The 19,648-nt window shown below is 41.8% G+C and overlaps 2 protein-coding genes across 2 annotated transcripts; one reads left to right on the top strand and one right to left on the bottom strand.

Annotated features, from left to right (window-relative positions):
- The first annotated feature begins 4,384 nt into the window (after positions 1-4,384).
- gcdha (glutaryl-CoA dehydrogenase a) lies at positions 4,385-9,305 on the top strand. The gene is made up of 12 exons (XM_062548215.1): positions 4,385-4,505; positions 4,839-4,953; positions 5,147-5,179; positions 5,289-5,429; positions 5,579-5,641; positions 5,912-6,082; positions 6,317-6,446; positions 7,383-7,599; positions 7,796-7,899; positions 8,052-8,177; positions 8,292-8,452; positions 8,668-9,305. The coding sequence occupies exons 2-12, from the start codon at positions 4,851-4,853 to the stop codon at positions 8,739-8,741; spliced, it is 1,323 nt and encodes a 440-aa protein (XP_062404199.1). The 5' UTR covers positions 4,385-4,505; positions 4,839-4,850; the 3' UTR covers positions 8,742-9,305.
- Positions 9,306-17,575: 8,270 nt separating this feature from the next.
- Positions 17,576-19,404, bottom strand: acp5a (acid phosphatase 5a, tartrate resistant). The gene is made up of 5 exons (XM_062548253.1): positions 19,217-19,404; positions 18,786-18,985; positions 18,574-18,698; positions 18,129-18,471; positions 17,576-18,008 (listed from the first exon to the last, which is right to left on the bottom strand). Exons 1-5 carry the CDS (start codon positions 19,305-19,307, stop codon positions 17,745-17,747), a joined length of 1,023 nt encoding a protein of 340 aa, XP_062404237.1. The 5' UTR covers positions 19,308-19,404; the 3' UTR covers positions 17,576-17,744.
- Between the last annotated feature and the right edge of the window lie 244 nt (positions 19,405-19,648).

Here is a 19,648-nt window from a genome sequence, read left to right on the forward strand (position 1 = left end):
ATTTCCATGATGCGTTTGTTTGCACCTCCAAAAATCATGGCGTACCTGGTTCCATAAGTTACTTTTTTAAAAATGTGATACTGCATGGCACACTTCACCTCACCGTGATCACATAATTCATAATTTACCCACCTCTTATTTTACCACTACACCTCTGTTAAAGATGACTATAGGCCTGCATGTTCCAAAAGAGATGCTTTTCATGCCAAAGACTCAGGATAGAATCCACACAATGAGGTGGAGAGACCCCTCATCTTCTCACTCCTGCAACAGCCTCCTCTCACAGGCCTGGCTCGTATGGGGAAACCACTGCGATGGTCCAGAACACAGTGGCACGTCTGGTTTTCAGTCACCTGAAAATGTTAGCCTGCTGTACACTGCGCTCCACTGGCTACCCATAGCCGTCCACATTAAATTCAGGTCACTAAAATGCTTGCTTACAAAGCGATGCCTGGGTTGGCTCCCTCCTAGGCTACTCATTTTCAGGGGATGTATCCTTTTCACACTGTACACCTCTGACCTCCAGCAACTGACAACCCAGTCATCTGCAGAAGTGTTCAGTGGGGTGTGTCAGTGGTGGAGAGGAGACAAGGAACTGGTGGACCACTGTAGCAAATGCAGCCAAGACAAAGGGCATGTATAATGGCCTGGGAAAGCCAAAACTAGGCTGAACACTAGCTTCATCCTGGAGGAAAGAGGGGAGGTGGTAGAGATATACATGGGTAATGTGGACTTGCACCTGGACAACAGACTGAAGTGGAAGTGGAAGGCCGTCGAAGGAACAGAGCAGATTACTTTGATTCGTCTTTTAACGTGCACAGCAAGGCATTGCATAGGGTCCATCTATCCAGTCTGTTGTTGCGAGTGCAAGTTTCTTGCTGCCATCTGTTGGGGGAGCAGCATCAGTGCCAGTGATATCAGTGCCAAGAAACTGCCCGAGCCAATAAAGAAGCTGGCTCTGTGCTGGGGACCATTCTGGAGATGCTTGTTGACAAAGAAATGTATATATTATCATTATTAACTTCACTTGTGTGCGTAAAAGTTATAATCCACAGTTTCATATATGTGTGTTCAAAGTTGTTATTCACAGAAACATAGAGGCCTCACAAAGCTACAGTATGCACCTGCTGATAAGAAACTGGGCATGAGCGAGAGGAAGAATTTAGGGAGTTAGGATGGAGCTCCTGACTGAAGGTCATTCTCATGTGTTTTGATCTGATTGTTAAATAAAAGAACTGTCTTGTGTCCAAGAGCTCAGAGACTGTTTCGGAGAGGTAAAGCACCTCCTCTCTATGTCTCTCCTCTTGGCGCCAGAGTAGTTAATGAAAATTATACTACTTGTCTGTGGTTCTTGTGTCTTAATATTGGGAAGATTTTCCCGACACTTGTTAAGAGATGGATGTTGTTGTACGAACTCATCAGTATTACTGGAGAGCGCTTCATATCTACTACTGATCAGACAGCAGAGTTTTAACAGCTGGAGTTCCACTGCAATAAGGACCGCTAAGAAGTTACTCCTGACCACTGCCGGTGCAGCGCTAGTGCGATAGGGCACTAGTGCAGTGTACACAATGACTCCCCCTACAGGCCAAGAGAGCACATTGATTCTCCAACTACAGGCACTTTTGTGTCCTTGACCTTTTTTTGTACAAAATAAATGCACAAATACATTATCATTATGGAGTTCATGCTCCAATACTCCAGTAACCACCAAATGTTGCCCCTGTTTTCTTTTAAAAATGCTTTTGCAAGGCTGTTTATTGGCAGATTTTGCAGTTTTGTGCTTGTCCCCAACCCAGACTGGCCCTCTTTGAATGGTAAAAAAATTAATTAAAGGATGAATTAAAAAACATGTTTTAACATGTTTGTCTAAGGACAAATACAATAATATCAACCCATCAACATTCCATATGTGTATACAAATTTTAAACTATATTTGGAAAAAAATAAGTCTGTCCCCAGGTTTTCTGTCATTTCCACCACCCTCAACAAAACCCACCTTAATAGGCCCACCCATATTTTATTTACTTGGTTACCATGGAAATAATAGAAAAAAGGAAGTATTAGTTGAATGTGAAATTTCAGGCACATGACCTATTCAGATCAAGAAAATAAATTAAGGTAACTCAAGCTTTTATACAGTTTTATTCAGCGTCATTTCCACCTCAGCTGTAGTTCAGTTGAATTATGTAAAACAAATATGAAAATAATGTATTTATGTTTCTAACAAGTAAACAATATGCTAAGTCCAAAACTAAGTCTGACATGAGGGTGTACTCATATATATATATAAAACTATGTATATGGGTGTACTATTATTGCAGATGACAGTAAAATGACATTTCCACCTCTGTCATTTCCACTCCCACAGGCATAGCTTTGGACATGATGATATGCCATACTTGTGCACTATTTGCATGTTCTCATGACATACTTGTGCTTTTGGACTGAGAACTTTATATCACCATTCCAATACACTCTATATGTATGTTTTATTTATCTAGTGGTGGAAATGACATCATTGAAAGCACTATTCAGATTTTTTTTTTTTTTAAATAGTAATATTTCATGGAATTCTAAAACTGCCCACTGTTATGTTAGGACAAATGAATGAAGTTAGGAAAATTGTAAAAAGTGTGTTTTAAGAGAGTGAATTTTCCAAAAGTTCACAGTGCCAAAAGTGCTCCTAGTTGGAGAGTCACCCAACTAGTGTTTTGTGATTTATGTAAAGTGCTGCTGCAACACTACAATTTTCCCCAGGGCCCAGTTTTTTTTTTTTTTTTTTAAATGACATCTGGATCAAAATGATCTGGATTTGGAAATCCCATATTTTGCTATCAAGGATCACCTGATCCATCTTACTTGGATATTGGATTGGATCACTGTGATTGTGGCAAATTTCAGGATTACCAAATCCCATTTACCAGAGCTTTAAATAGATCCCAAACCAAGTTCAACGTTTTGAAAAACCCAAAGGGCAGGTGTGATCCAGATCAAATGTATAATCAGATTAGATGGCCTGATCTTATTTCAGAATTCCTCTTTTGCTTTTGAAAAACCCATATCCAAGATTTGATCCAATATCTGAAATCTCACTAGATTACGTTTGAAACATTGGGCCCAGGGGATCAATAAAGTAAATATATGTATGGCTTCAGTAATGCTGGACTCGGACGCAATTGTATGTATGAGGGACATATTAATCAAGCAGGATTATCATGTAAGAAGATTGCATGGGGAAAAAAGGAAGTGCTGCTTCGAAGAATCAAATGAAGCCTGGCAAGCACTTGACTGTGGTGTCGCAAACCCTGGAGATAAGTTATAACACCGTTCAATATCTCAGATGCTGCTATCATCTTTCCATGTAGCCTAGTTGTTGCCAACTAAACGGTTTACTAAAAACGGCCCATCACTGCACCACCATCACACATGTGATGCATGCTGGAGACAACTAATAATAGGCCTAACAGATGTTTATATGTTAATTCACCCTCAGCTCAGTCATAAATCAAAACCACATGTTGCTCCCCTGCTAGCACAATACAGTGAACCTGACTCTTGCTTAATGTGCTTGTACTTCATGTTTTGTTCCAGTAATGTGGTGTATGGACGACTTACTTACCTAAGCCACATTTGATTTGCAGTCTGTCAAATGTGTTGTTTTATGGCTCTTTGTGTCATATAGCAACACTGTGTCTATGGTGGCCAAAGATTCAAGATTCTCTATGATCTTTGATGTTAGTTCTAGCCTAAAGTGACATTGAATTTGAATTTAACTTTCTGCAAATGTTTAGGATGAGTTTCACAAATAGAAAGTTAGATATAATGACCCAGTCATGTTTTCTCCAAGGTTTGGATGGTTGAAAATCAAATGTATTATTGTTTCTATTCTAAATACAAATAAATCATAGAGCAACATAATTCATAGGCTAGCCTATTTGCGATCAACACTGTGGCACCATCGCCAAGCCTTTCAGAATAACGTGCATCTTATGTAGCCTGTTGACATTCCACTGCTGCCACGTTTTCATTAGCATGCACATCACTGTACAAACCTCACTGTCACAACACACGCCCCCACCAGGGATCCAACTGTGAATCGGTTCCTCCCATAGCGTTCCTCCTACAGCAGGAAAGTTTCGCACGTCCCCCATATGTGTCACCCTGAAGTTCAATGGAATTTGAATAGGTTAGACCAAATAAACGTAGGCTATTTGCAAGAAGTCTAGAGAAATAATAATACAAAATGTTGACAATCAAAAGTCCCATCAACTCATTCATGTGATTATCACCAAACACTGTCACATTGACTTCCGTTCGTATCAATTTTGTAACCCAATGTTTCCATGCCTCACCAAAGATGGCCGTGCGCATCTTCCATTTGCTGTATTGGTGATGTCACTCGAGTTACAAAACTTTCCTGTGCTGAAGGGTAGGGTATAAATGAGGGCTGTTACAAAAGCGTAGGGAAAGGGTTACAACGAAATCATATCTCTGAGCTACTGGTAAGCCAATATTTCATTAATGTGTTTTAATCCGTAACATGCTATCTCAAGGAAGATAGATAGGCCTATATGGCAACGTTTCTCTACACGATGTAGCCTATTAGGTTTAGGTCTCAATCGCGACTTTAGGCTATTGGTTAAGATAGTTGCATAAAAGCCTCAGACTAGTTTACCCTACACTCCACATTGTTGTAAATAGCAGGCTTTATTGTTTTAAATTGTTCAAATGGCACCGAATCATGTCCTTGTCTTCTAAGGGAAACATAAATAAAATGTTTCTCAATTAAGCGAATATTGAACATTCATTCCAGTGTTTTCATTATGTTAACTCAGACCCACTGCACCATGGCTCTAAGAACAGCAGCCTCACGTCTCCTCATTGGTTCGCAAAGATGTGCTCTTGTCACTTCATCCAGAACTCAAGGGACAGCAGCTGCAGCCCAAGAGGGTAAGCTAGTTTATGGTCAACAAATCACAAAAAGAGCTAACTGTGGTAGACGTATTGTTCTGTTGTGGACACGTTATAATTTCCTCTTAAATGCATTGCTGTACAGATAGCCTGTGCTACATTAGGCCTACTATACTTTGCTTTGTCACTGTCTGAATTCTGAGACATTCATTTTTAACTTTCCATTTTTTAGAGACCGTCAAGGCCCAGAAACCTGCAAAGGCCCGTAAGTCTCCATTCGAAGCCACCTCAACACTATGCACTACTTCAGCCATTGTTTTGAATGCTATTTCCTGTGTCTTTTCATACTGATTGTGTGTTTCTCTCCACTTCAGCCAAGGTGCAGTTTAACTGGCGGGATGCCTTAGACCTGGATAGCCAGCTCACAGAGGAGGAGATTATGATTCGGGATTCGTTTCGTGACTACTGCCAGGACAAACTGATGCCCCGCATCCTGATGGCCAACAGACATGAGCGTAAGAGTTTGCTTTTGACCATCAGAAGCCATCATCAAACAATGTCCTCTCTAACAGTTACATACACAATCATCATACATAACCATGAGAAACACTTGTCCTTCACAATGAGACTGATCACGTTTGGTGTGTGTGTTGTGTATAAACAGATTTCCACAGAGAGATTGTGAGTGAGATGGGAGAGCTCGGTGTCCTGGGCCCAACTATTAAAGGTACGCTCATAATTGTTCATAATCAATAGGTTTTTTTTCTTCAGAAACAAGACTGAAAAGTTCTCCTGATAAGTAAATGAATTAATAATCAAATAACGACATTACAAAGCAAGACAATCACTGCCACAAATGATTACGTTAACAACATTACTTGTTAAACATACCTTGTGAATAATGTATGATGTCTGCCTTTGTGCACCTTTTTGCGTACACCTATATATTTAACAGAGAACATTCTAGACTATCATCTTCTGTTACTGTTGGTTTCAGGATATGGCTGTGCTGGGACTAGCTATGTGGCCTACGGTCTCATCGCCAGAGAAGTGGAGCGTGTAGACAGTGGGTACCGTTCGGTCATGAGCGTACAGTCCTCCCTGGTCATGCATCCAATCAACGCCTATGGCACAGACGCACAGAAGGAGAAGTATCTACCACGACTCGGTAAGCACTGCAAGCTATTCACTCATTCACAAATGAATATAATCAGTCAATTTCCTACTTCTGCCAATGTTGTATCTGATGTTTTTGTGACATGAGATAAATACACTGAAGTACTGAAGTACTGTATATTCACATGTCAACAGATGAAAACACATTAGAGCGTCTCATCCATGAGGTTAGCGAACCAGAATGTGTATAAAATGTAATGGCTTTGTTGTGCGTTGTTGTGCACAGCTAGAGGAGAGATCCTGGGCTGCTTTGGCCTGACAGAGCCCAACCATGGCAGCGACCCCAGCGGTATGGAGACCAGGGCCAAATACAACCCTTCCAGCGGCACCTACACCATCAGTGGAGCCAAGACATGGTGAGTCCAGCTTTCACTGTACAGCTTAGTCATAGCATAGGGCACGGAAATGAATGAATGACTAGTTGAACTGATATATACATGTTGTGCAGAAAGTCAAAGATCACAGTGTCTTCGTGATGACACTGTAGTTTCTAAGTAGGACACTGGATATGGACAAGTGCGTCTGAACGTTGCGCAATATTTGTGCAACCTGACGGCCAACGTCAAGGTTAGCTATAGGACAGACTACTTATGTAAGAAATGGCATCTGAGGTTTACGCCATGACCCCATATATAGACATTGCAACTGAACACCCATGCATGCCCCCATCACCAACACACTCTCCCACGTGCCTGAGTTACATTCAGAGACGAGTCACAAGGTCTCAACCTGTGGAACTGGAAAGGACACGTTGTGTGGATTATACGAACCTGACAGACCTGACTTGAAATGGAAGCCTCTCGCTTGTTAATATTTAAAAAATTAAGCCCTGAACATTTCACTCCAGTGCACACCTCATTGAGAATACCAGCAGCCCTGATAGTGTTTATTATCTAATTTAAGCGAGAGGCAAGTCATTTACACTTTCCTTTACATTCATTTACTTCCAAGTAATCGGAAGTGAACTGTCCTTTCACCCCATATCTTAACTGCACACAATTCTACAGTAGTAGTAAGCAGTTGAAACTAAATCTTTTTAATGACATTGTTTTCACAGTACTGTGAAGCGCAAGGTTTTGAGCAGAACTTTTGTCAGACGCTTGTCTCTATTTTCTCTCTGTCATTCACGTTGATGCAATAGAAGGGCATATTTAACAAGGAGCATTTTAAATGCCACATGACAGTCGCTCGCTTAGATGCAGTTAGGATCCGCTGTTGAGCGTGAACTCCCAGAGGCTTTTGCCCCATGTCTATCCATCTCTGATCTGAACATCCGGTCTTTGTCAACCCAGGATCACTAACTCCCCGGTGGCTGACATCTGCGTGGTGTGGGCCAAGTGTGAGGATGGGAGGGTGCGGGGCTTCATCCTGGAGCGCGGCATGAAGGGCTTGGTCACGCCCAAGATCGAGGGCAAGTTCTCGCTGCGGGCCTCCGCCACGGGCATGATCCTGATGGACGAGGTGGAGGTGCCTGAGGAGAACCTGCTGCCCCACGTCTCCGGCCTGGGGGTGAGTATTTATGGCCACTTGCCCCGAAATATACCCCCGACTTCTAGCTCCTCAGTCCTGTTCTTCTTTGTATGTATACTTCTATATGGGTATGAACTCACATAGAAAATGATACATTAATAAAATTCTTAAATTATTTGAGCTAATAATGAATTGGGCGGTGAAGCTGACTATATCTGTACGGTGTGCCTCTAAGGGTCCCTTTGGCTGCCTAAACAACGCCCGCTATGGCATTGCCTGGGGAGCGCTGGGAGCTGCAGAGTTCTGTTTCCATGCCGCCCGTCAGTACACCTTGGACAGGTAAAGAATATTTGTGGCACTTTTTCCATCTAAATTTTTCTGGAGGAAAACCGTTCCTAAATGAAAGCATTTACACATTATGCAGTTAAAAATTCTTGAATCGACCCATGTCCTTAATTATCATAGCATATATCTTGTTTTGTTGCGGACAGAATCCAGTTTGGTGTACCACTGGCCAGAAATCAGCTGATGCAAAAGAAGATGGCAGACATGCTGACCGAAATCACCCTTGGGCTACAGTCCTGTCTCGCCCTGGGCCGACTCATCGATGAAAAGAAGTAAGACTCACCAAGTTACATGTCCATGTTTGCTTGCCTAGTGGTTGCCATTATAGAGCAATTATCACAGATTGTGAGTGGGGTTTGATGTTCTCCTTCCTTTGTGAACGGCAGGGCCGCACCGGACATGATATCCATGATGAAGCGGAACAGTTGTGGTAAAGCACTGGACATTGCTCGCCAGGCTAGAGATATGCTGGGAGGCAACGGTATTGCTGATGAGTACCACATCATCCGCCATGTCATGAATCTGGAGGCTGTCAACACATATGAGGGTGAGCAAATGACTAAGAAAGTGATCAGACAGGGAATTGGGGGTGATACACATGGCCTATTATGCAATTCACCAGTAGGGGGCAGTATAGTACAGCTTAAGCTCTGTGACTTTGTGGCCTCAAATGACTGGTTACCTGTCTACTCTCTTCAGTATCACTAACAAAATAATCGGACCCCGTTAATCAGTCTCACGTGTGTCTGTTCTCTTCTTTAGGAACCCATGATATCCATGCCTTAATTCTGGGAAGAGCCATCACCGGACTGCAGTCATTCACTGTTGAAAAGTGAACTAAAGCATCAAGTCCTCTTTCCCCTAAAGTTACAAAAGAACCTCAGTAACAATGAACTCCAATTCTTTGAAGTGCCTTTGTATGTTGTGCATTTCACATTAAATGCCTATTCATGTTTTAAAGAAAACTGGGTCCAAGCTTTGAGATAGCTATCTCAAGTTGAAGCTGAATGTAAATATTGTTTCATTTTTGTGTCAACAGACACAACGGGTTGAGTTTACACGTGGAAAAGAACTCTATAAACGATGTGCATTGTTTTAATCTTCTATGGAAATATTAAAAGTCAGATGTTCAGAAAATAGTATTTTTGTCAGAGACACTTCTGAAGAACAAAGAAAACAACTGGATTGCTACTATTTAGCATGACTATTATCGTTAATAGAATTTGTGAGATTATAGATGAGAACTGTTACTGAAACAAGTAAATATATTATAACTGGATAAACCTACTGTCATGGTTTTAAAACTGACAGTATGTTTTACTGTTTTCAGTGTTTTTAAGCTTTAAGGTCAGACTAATTTATTTGTTATGCTCTGTTAATAAACTGTCTGTACGAATGTATGTTAGGGCTATGCTTTTGTTGTTTGACTGTTGTAACATCACTCGGCCCTAGATGACTTCAATCATTGAGAACCCATATACTGTACCAACATAAAAACAACATGAATGGGAATAATAATCCCCACAGTAATCTGCTCACGGCTGCCAATCATTACATGATGGAAGTGCCAGAAGGCACATTACAGAATCAAGTTGTCTGGTTTCACAACCTACTCTGTCTCACAGTGTGAAATGGAACAAGAAAAAGAACAAATACCATAGGATATAGTAAGTATTATGAAGTATAATATTATAAGAAGTATGTTACACACTGTCACAACAATACCGCTTTATTCTGTAAACTATGCACCTGAACGATACAGCAATTGCCTCTGCAGATATGACTACACGGTTCAAAGTAAAAAATAACTATGATTTCATCAAGTAGTGGTGTCTTATGCCAGGTGCTCTTGGGTCGAATATGTACTGAGGACTCCAGCAGCCTCAGGCCTCTGCCTGGCGTAAACCGGTGTTGAGGGCGGACAGGTCTTGGCTGACTCCCTGCAGCTCAGCCAGCAGCCGACTGCAGTTCTGGAGCACCTGCGAGAGTTCTGTGAGCCTGGCCTCCATGGCCTGACTGTTCTCCTCGTACACACCGAACATGTGGTCTTTCATTTGCTGGCACACCTCGCTCACCTGGAAGATCACCGCCAGAGAGAGGGAGGAAGGCCAACACACTTCAGAACCATCAGGCATTCCTAGTGTTCTGTAAACTAGCATGAACCGGCAATTCTATTTCCCTAACTATACCATAACATAAATCACAATATAATACTACACTTCATGTGTTCACGAGCACCTGAGGGATCACCAGATTCATTACTATACCATAACATAAATCACAATACTACACTTCATGTGCTCACGAGCACCTGAGGGATCACCAGATTGTATTATACTGTATTACAGATTGTACACCAGATTGTATTGTACTGTATTATAACATAAAACACATGATTGCATGACACAAAGAACAGCTCCAAAGCATGGAAAAGAGTACCTTGTTTGAAAGTTTCTCCTGAAAGTTGATCATCATTTCTTGGTCACTGGAACGGTTCTCATTAATCTGCCCTAACACCCCCTGGACCCTTTTCTCCAGTTCATCAATTCTTGAGCTGAGAATGACAAACCACTGCCACTACATTTGACATACAGAGGATAATAAACTTGCAATTGCAGTAGCATATGGCAACACACTACCTGCTTCTTATCAATTTACACTTACTCTGCAGGAAAAATCTATCAAGGAGAGCGGCAAGATTATTTTTACATTCATTCACACCTTATCTTTTGATCAGGATCGTCATCCAGACTGGCAGCCAAGGCAGACTTCTCAGCTGTGATTTCATGGTCTGTGTCTAAACCTTCATCAGCATCCTACAGGTTCAGCAGACAAATACAGTTATTTCCATACAAACCATATGGAGGGTTTTTTGGAAGTATTTAAAATATACTGGCTACCCTGTACACTGAGAAGCCTAGCCTACCTCCACTTGATGTGAGTTGTGGCATCTTGATTTGGGGGATGACTGTAAAGATGAAGGCAGACTCTCAAAGAAATAGTCTTCCATTTGGCTGAAAATCTACCTAAAACAGGATAAACAAAGGATCACAAAACTTAATCCAGGCTAAATGAACACAATCAAAACCAACCAGATAACATTAGCCTACCATAACACCTTAAAAACTTTTCTTATGTTGGTTGTTAGCCTAAACTAGCCTTTATGTCAAGTTGACAATATCATAATATTTAGTAGCCTAACGTTAACTTAAAACCAATCAAAATCCTTATCTGTGGTAAGATTAAATAGTTATTTTGGCAAGAATTTAACGTTCAGTTGTGTGTTACTTACAACACCAAATAATCCTATACAATAATGTTAGTTGCTAATCCTCCTATTAACTGATTTCAAGATCATTGCTAGTTAACGGTAGCATAACTGAAATAAGCTAACCTTGCTCTTGTTTAATGTTAAATGTTCCTAGTAACAGTTTGACGGTTCTTCAATCTCATTAGTTAACTCTTAATAGTCCTATACTGACCAGATAACTTGTATTGTATTACTTATAGATTTGCTAACGTTAGCTATCTAACTTACCTACGCCTAGAGCAAACAAAACAGCTAGCAGCTAACCTTTCCTTGCAGTGACAAACTCACCAGCGCAGGTGCACAGAGTTCTCCAATCTCAAAGTGACGTGCACGAGCCAAGAAAGCAACAAAGTAACCCTCAGTAGGCCCTATGCTAAAACAATGTATCATTGTTGGACTGGCAGTCTTGTCTGTCCAAATAGACAGGATGCATTTGGATCAAATAGGTCTTGCTGGGTTTGAATGAAGGGCCATGAATATTTCCTAATATTGTAACGTTATAACAAAATATTGAAAATGGCGAGGCTGAGGTGGTTCAGCCACAGGTAGGCTAGATTATTCAACAACACCCAATACATGCAATAAGGTGATGAGACTGCATGCCTCATACTTCTGTGTGACAGACTGTTATGAAAGCTGGCTCTAAAGCTGATGGGATTCATTGTCTAAGCATTATGTAAGAATCAATCAAACTAAGTAATTTCTGTCTCCGGAGAGTTTTTTTTATTTTTCAATCCCAGGTCAATGTTGTGTTGTGATTGTTTAATGTCAGTTAAGCTGTAGTCTAATTGAAACAATTTAGACATGTTTTACATATTTTATTTGTATAGATTACAGGGCATTCATTTCATTGTATAGCGGCCCTAGGTGCAAAATGGGCATGACTAGCATGAATCGTCAGGTTGGACCAGGGCCGATGCTGTAACATCCGACCAATCCCTGTGCTTAGGATAATGACGATTGCTGGGGTGAAATCCCTGCCAACGCAAGTGTCTCACTCAGCTCAGCATTCTACATCGGAACAGTGTTGGGTATACATCATGTACAGAAACTTAGATGTGCTGTAGAATGAATTTCATCAACTAAGAAAAACAGCATTTAACCTACAGGTGATATATATTTCTACTGTTTCTTTATTAATTGAACAGACTTTTAAATAATCTTTTAAATGTGCAATGATTTTATTGTATATTATAAATCTCTTTGTAGCAAACGTTGTCACATGGAGGAGGTCCAAGTCAGTATGACGACGCAACTGGACAACTAACCTGTGGACTATTTCACATTTGGATTTTTTTGGAAGTCACGTATTTCAGCAGCAATGGACCCTGCTGTAATTGCTAGTTTCAATCGCTCTTACGATGGAGTACATTCTTACCAGTATGGTGCATACGAAGCACCAGTCTACAAGGAGTACAAGCCGCCTCCGAGGGACCTCATCCAACTTCCTAAAGCGGCGCTGTACTTGGTGATGGCTGCTATGGTGATCATCGCCGTCGCCTACGCAATAGTTGGTCACCTAATCAAGGATCTAATGCTTGACATTTTAGGTAGTATCTAAGAGAGCGTGACGATCATTTGCATTCACTACCATGTTAGGTAGAATCTAAGAAAGCGTTATGATCATTTAGAATCAGAACCATTTTCAACGTTCAATTATTGTTGCATTGAATAGCCTACCCCAGTTTAGTAAATAAGCATATTATTTAAATATGTTTGAACAAACAGTACATAGGCATAGGTATATGGTACCGAAGTGTATTTTCTTTTAATCAATACCCAAAAAGCATGTTGACTTTGGCCTCACTTTATCTGTCTCTGCCTCTCACTCTCCAGACTGTCTTCTGGGCCCTATCGATGATGACACCAAGGGAGGTGACGACCCCAGCTCCAGCCCAGCTCACATGCCTCCCATCCTCAGACAATCCCACCTCAACGCTTTCCACGTCTGGGACCAGGACGATGTGGTCATTCCTCTCTCTCCTGACCTGAGCCCCCAGGCCAGTCCGCTGATGGCAGTGGTCCCTTACATCTCTCACTTCTTCCCCCACTCTTCTTCTCACGCCAACAGCCCAGCGTTTCCGCAGTCGCACTCGCTACCAGTAGATGCCCTCACCCCAAGAGAGGCCTATGCCTACCCGTGACCAGCACATTCTGTTGCCCCGAGAAGAATGCTGTCGTAATGAGATTTCCAGACATGCACTTGGATGCATTGCTCACTGTGGAATTATTGCCTGTGAATGGTTCTGTATTGCATCCAGAATGAAGGACTGGGACAAACATAGCGGGTTTTTTGACGTGCTTTTTGGAATCTACTGAGAAATCCATTTTCCGTAATGTTGATAATGCCCTGCCTTGAACATCTGTAGGCTTCTTGGAGTCTTTGTTTCAGATAAGCATAACCCTGATTTTAACCGATGAAAGTGTTTATTTTGAATGACATGGGTCAGAACATAAGAATCATAACCAAAATGTGAGAACATTGTTCTTCAGATACATCATCAAAGGCATCCAAGTAAGTGCCACTGACTATTAAGGACCCTAGCGAGAGGACTGCCCGTGTGGAATTACCTTCTCCTTAGCCATAAATGAAGCCATGAACGGCCAAACCTGGCATGAGACTTGGATGAATATGACCAGAACCCCTTGTCATCTGTTTGGTTCCACCATGCTACAGCAAGAACTGAATTAACTTTTTTTCAAAGTTATGTTTGTAAATATCATGTGATTAATCTCCTAAAGCAGCATGACTTCATCTTGGATTGTCTGAGGAGTTTCTCAGTTCTGTAAAGTTAAAAGCTTTGTGGCACGAGGCTGCTTTTCTACAGGGCAAAAGAACACTTTTGGGTTTGGGGTTGAATGTGAATGTTGATGTCGCTTCACACAACTGTCCTAAGTCTGTCTTTGACACTCCCCAGGTGTCCGTAGCCTCTGTGAGTGTAAATAAAAAAAAGAATAATCCTTCCTTTGTGGTCTGATTTCGGTTCCCAGCGTCATCTGCGCTATAGAGACGCACAATCTGACATTGAGGCTATTTCAGGCACAGGCCGATTGGCTTAAGTGGTAGGGGTTGTTGTAGGGTTGAGTTAATAGACTTAACTGAGGGTGACACAGGGCTAAAGTGCACTGCTCGGACTCCAAATTAGCCACCCAAAAGCCGTTTGATAGTAAATAATAATTCACACTTCGATACTGCTTAAAGTAATGTAGGTTGATTATTGCATGACAGGCATGGCATGCCCCTTCACAGATATGCAAAAAGGTTTGCTGTCGTTGGATTTGGATACATGCTCAAAAAGATGCGTTCTGACCATGCTGACCCTGGCCTCCTTGTGGAATTACAGCATATTAGTGGCAATATTCTATTGTGCTGTTACACAACAGGGTAGCCTTGTAGGCCTGATGTCACACACTTGGTAAATCCTGGATTTGAGAAAACAAGTAATGTCAATTGCTTTAGAATATAAATTCAGGCCTAAATTCACATGCTAATACCTGCATTTACACACACACACACACACACACACACACACACACACACACACACACACACACACACACACACACACACACACACACGCGCGCGCGCACGCACACACTCACGCACCATCACACACACCGAAGAAGGGATATAATCTGATATCTTAGAGGCCTGACTTTATGCCATTTTCTATATCCTTTGATCCAGGGACAGATGATCTTTGAGGCTCAAATTCTTCCTGTGCATGCAGAGATTAAGGGGGAGGAGAGGATTACAGTGCATGCAGTTTATCTTAATTCTGAATGGGTGATACGTGTCTCACTATGGTCTGTCTGCTTATTAAGCTGACAGACCATAGTGAATGGGAGATTTACAATTTTATAACATTACATGCTTTAGGGGGAATGTGAATGGGTTATACTACAGAAACGTCCACCTTTTGCACACCAATAAATAATAATAAAAAAAGAAATACATTTAAATATTACTGAAGTGATTTGCTGTACGAATACACATAAGGGACAACTTTTGCATGGTCAGGTCAGGTCAGGTTTAAAGTTTTACGTGTAATTTATATGAGTCACTGGTGTTACTTTACGTCATCTTAAGTTGTCACTGACGTTAGCAAAAAGTAACACTCATAGACCTTATTACAGTAGCAAGAGGAAGTCCAGGGATGTCATTAGTATGATTGCTTGTATTTCAAAATAAGAGTTTTGTTATGCATTAACACCATGACATGACTCCCTGGGACATATTTTTAATTAAATAAAACAATTTCGTGTTTACATATTGCTGAACTAATGTGATGTGCATGCATTATACTGTAGTAGTTAAATTATTTCAAAACTTGAAGAGTTTGAGTCCTGTGGTGCTTGGAATCCAATAAAATCGATGGCTCAAAATGTGTGCTTGTTCAATAAACATATTGTTTTCATTAGAAATACAAGAAACTGCAATACTTAGGTGTTTTTCAAAGTGTTACAGATCGGTTACATTTGTAACAGAAGTGTTGGAACAGAACAATGGACGTTTCTGTTCGATGACTCAAATGCTGACATTTTAAATGTCTGCTGAATGTGCACATTTTATTCTGTAACCAATTAACTTTTCGATTTAGAGGATTGACCTAAAGAGTCAAGGATATGATGTGGGCGGTGTGAGGTAATCAACTTAGCCACTCCTGACGGTCATGTTCCCGCTTCCTCTGGGTCAGATGGGAATCGCAGATTAGCTTCTTTGTTTCCTCTATTTCAAATTGGATTACAGCTTGCAACCGTTCCTCCAGATCACAAGCCTGCTCCCTCATCCATGCCTTCAGATCAGGACCGTTCCTCCAGACCAGAGGCCAGTTCTCCAGCAGCTTCACAGTTGCATTGCTTTTCTATGACACTTTCAGACACAAGAGAAACTTCTGAGCAGGATGAGACTCCTGTTTCACAATTTACTGTGATGTGCATGACAATATACATGATAGTCTTGCGATCTGAGTTTACTACATTGACCATCATTCCAGATATAGTGCCTGTCTCATGTGGCAACCAAATACACACGATTATGTTCTAACTCCATGCATGCTGATTTCTGCCACATTACTTAAACCTGCATAACAATGTTGCATAAACTTAAAATACTGACGAAATGTTGAAGTACGGCGTAAGAACAGTACTAAATCTTATCAATAGTTGTACACTCAACTTGCACTTGACAGTAACCTCGAAACAATCAGCATGATCTTTCTCCTTCAAGCAAAACCCTAAGATTCTATGACTGAAAAAGACTGTTTGATGCACACACCCTTAACTCTGTTTGACATGCTTCACTGCCTAACTGGAAATCAACCACCAATGACAGTGTCGCTTGGTTACCCTTGAAATTAAAAGGCTGCTACCTGGCACACAGGACTGAGGGTGTTTTTGGATAATCCTAAATTGGATAAGAGTGAGGCACATGCGAAGGCTGGATTATGGCTTGGAAACGCAAAGTCAGGGACAAATTGAGGCGAGCCAGGTTTGCATAAAATACCATCGCTCCTAGACGCTATTTGTCAGAAAGAATGCAGGACACAAGGGATGATGATCACAGAGAACAGTGAGTGAACATGGTCAGGATGAAAAGTAGTTAGTGGGAACTTTCAAACTTAGGAAAAAAGGACACAGAAAATGTTCTACATTAACAGAAAATGGCATCACAGTCTCAAATATAAAAATGGTTACTGGTGGAAGGTTTAGCTTTGCCAGTCTAGACAGCAGTCTGACCTCATGAGCACTCTAGCACATCCATGGAGAGGGTGCGTGACTGCAGCCATCTGCCACTCTGGACTAAACCGTGGCGTCCTGAGACGCCCTCATCTCACCCTGACAGAAAGGACGAGGCTCCTAGCCCAGAGAATAGTGTTGCACACTGGGACAGCTAAGGGCTTAAGTGAAGCATGCGAATAGTTTGAGTTAAGGACTTTCATTGCCAAAGATTTCATTCTTTTGTGGCTCATGGAGCTGATCAGAAGTCTTTGGTTTTTGGTAGAGTACTATAATTAAAGTAGAAAAAAAAGGTTTAGCAGAACATGCTGGGAAAAGTCATTCAGCAAGTGTCAAGTGGAGGGCAAGTGCTGAGACACGGGAAATCGGCTCACCCAGTCTAATACCGGAGCCATGTGACTGACAAGCAGTCAGCACGCTTCAAATAGCCTAGTCAGCCACCAGAGGGGAAAAAAGGCTCATTTTAAAATGAACACATTTGAAACCTGGGTTAACTTTTAAAGCCATTTTGACATTCTCCCCAAATAATCCTGCACACTTGAATTAGAAAACATGGAGCACTTCAGGATTGCAGACAAGCACAAGACAAACACCAATAGGAAGAAAAGGTCCAAGACAAAGTTTAAGTTTGACATTTTAATAGCCTCTTAAAATATTTATAAAAAATTAAATCAATTTATTACAAATTTTCTAAAACATTAAAACACAGATTAGGCATTATCCTGTGGATTTGTCTACAAATCATTCAAGGGTTGATAAATATTAAAGACCTTTGCGGAATATATAGCTGCTACTCAGAATCAGGCTCGGCGTCAAAGTTCAGATCCCTTTTGGAAAGGACAGCCTGGTACAAAGATGTGCCCCTCGCTTGTATAAAGGTGATGGTCATTTTCTTCTTGTTGATCTCAATGTGTGTAAAGCCACCCAGGGTGGAGGCCTTGCCAGTGAAGAACTTGAGGGAGTTGTGGGGAACATGCTTGCGATGGCGAGTGTCTGGATCCATGAAGTTCCCAGCTCCACTGACAATGTAACCCACTCCAGACTCCTTAAGATACTACACAAGCAGAGCGCATCACATAAAAACCAAGTTCAGTACATATCAAATAGCTGTTATGCAAAAAAAAAAAGAGAATCACTCTTATGAGGGAGAAAAAAAAAAAACTCTACTACTAACCTGCAGGTTGTGGTCATGGCCACAGAGGTAAGCTGTAGCCTTGTACTTGACCAGCAGAGGGCGCAGCTTCTTCAGCAGGCAGTCAGTGGGGCCGTGCTCAGAGATGGACCACACAGGGTAGTGGCCGGCCACCAGGAGGTAGTCGGCCTTAGAGCGGGCCATGCGCTCCTGCAGCCAGACCAGCTGTCTGTTGGCGTGGACGGCATGGGGGCTGTGGGGTTTCTGGCTGAGGAAGTCGTCGGTCTTCCCGCACAACAGAACCGTGTCCAGCATCAGGATGGTCACAGTGCTGTCGGTCTGGGGGATGCGCATGTTCAGCTCGTAGTAGTAGTATGGGTATTGCCTGAGCATGGAGTGGAAAAACAACGTCAGAGACAAATAGGAGCAGACCTCGCTCTCCAAATGAAACACAATACATAGGGATTAGACAAGATAAAGGGCTCACCATCTCTTGGACACCTTGGAGTACTCAATTTGAGCCATGACGTTTCCTGCATGGTCGTGGTTGCCAGCAACTACATACCATGGGACATCCAGAGACTTGGCAGTATACACCCTCTCAAAGGTCTCCTGAAAGGCCCAACACCAAAAGTAAATCCACAACCCCATGAAACAGCAAGGATGAGGGACAGATTTAGCAAAGCAACATGTACAAACCTCAAACCTAGGGTCATTAACATCGGTCACCCCTTTGTAATAAAAGTTGTCTCCCAGGGCCAGGATAAAATCAGTTCCCATCTGCTCAGCAATTCGGCCCATCTCAACGGCAGTAGCCTTCTCAATGGGCGTGATGTAAGGAGGATAGGGCAGACCACCCCAGTCTCCAATTGCCAAGAAGCGAATAGATGACCTGTTACCTGAACACAAAAAGGAAAGTTTATTACCTGAAGACCACAAGTTTCTTTCCAACAGAGATGTATTACAACATAAAGTGCTAGCAGTGACAGGGTAACTTAAGCCATTGGCATCTACAGTACAAGATCTACTGATCTGTAAAGTTACATTTAAAATGTCTTCATTAAACATTCTAAAGTTAATGACCAACTTGACTAAAGATATTTGGAGAAACAAATCACAAGAGTACTTACTGCCTTTGCCTTCAAGGTCAACATATGAGGTTGGGTAGCAAAGGATCACTGGTAGAACAGCGAGCAGGAGAGTTACTAGTGGTGCAGCCATCTGATCAAAAGAAAGAAAACTTCAAGTAAGACTAGCACTCAATCACTCCAAGCTGAACTTCTACCAAATCCTATCTCCACCACTCTCTATCTGACAACGGGCTAGCAGTCTCTTTTAAAGCATCCTAGCCTCCCTGCTAATCAGCAACACCTGTCTACAAAACGCAAACTGAGTGCCTATTGGTTAACACTGATTGATCATCAGTACTGAGGCAAAGAGGAGCGGGCAGCAGCAAATCACAGGGACATTTAGCGAGAGAAAATTGAGAGAAAACAATAAGTGAAACTAACCAATCAGACACTGTCTATCTGTGGCAGTGGCGTAGTCTAGTAAAGCCTTCC

The sequence above is a fragment of the Sardina pilchardus genome, chromosome 1 (genome assembly GCF_963854185.1).
Source record: "Sardina pilchardus chromosome 1, fSarPil1.1, whole genome shotgun sequence".
Lineage (NCBI taxonomy): Eukaryota > Metazoa > Chordata > Actinopteri > Clupeiformes > Clupeidae > Sardina > Sardina pilchardus.

What these genes read in the sequence shown, in the direction of transcription:
- gcdha (XM_062548215.1), top strand. Translation starts at nt 4,851, where the DNA reads ATGGCTCTAAGAACAGCAGCCTCACGTCTCCTCATTGGTTCGCAAAGA. An exon ending in GATGGCCAACAGACATGAGC is followed by an intron (nt 5,430 to 5,578) that starts GTAAGAGTTTGC and finishes GTGTATAAACAG; the next exon opens with ATTTCCACAGAGAGATTGTG. An exon ending in CCTGGGCCCAACTATTAAAG is followed by an intron (nt 5,642 to 5,911) that starts GTACGCTCATAA and finishes TGTTGGTTTCAG; the next exon opens with GATATGGCTGTGCTGGGACT.
- acp5a (XM_062548253.1), bottom strand. Translation starts at nt 19,307, where the DNA reads ATGGCTGCACCACTAGTAACTCTCCTGCTCGCTGTTCTACCAGTGATC. An exon ending in TTAATGACCCTAGGTTTGAG is followed by an intron (nt 18,699 to 18,785) that starts GTTTGTACATGT and finishes TGGGCCTTTCAG; the next exon opens with GAGACCTTTGAGAGGGTGTA. An exon ending in TCCAAGGTGTCCAAGAGATG is followed by an intron (nt 18,472 to 18,573) that starts GTGAGCCCTTTA and finishes CTCCATGCTCAG; the next exon opens with GCAATACCCATACTACTACT.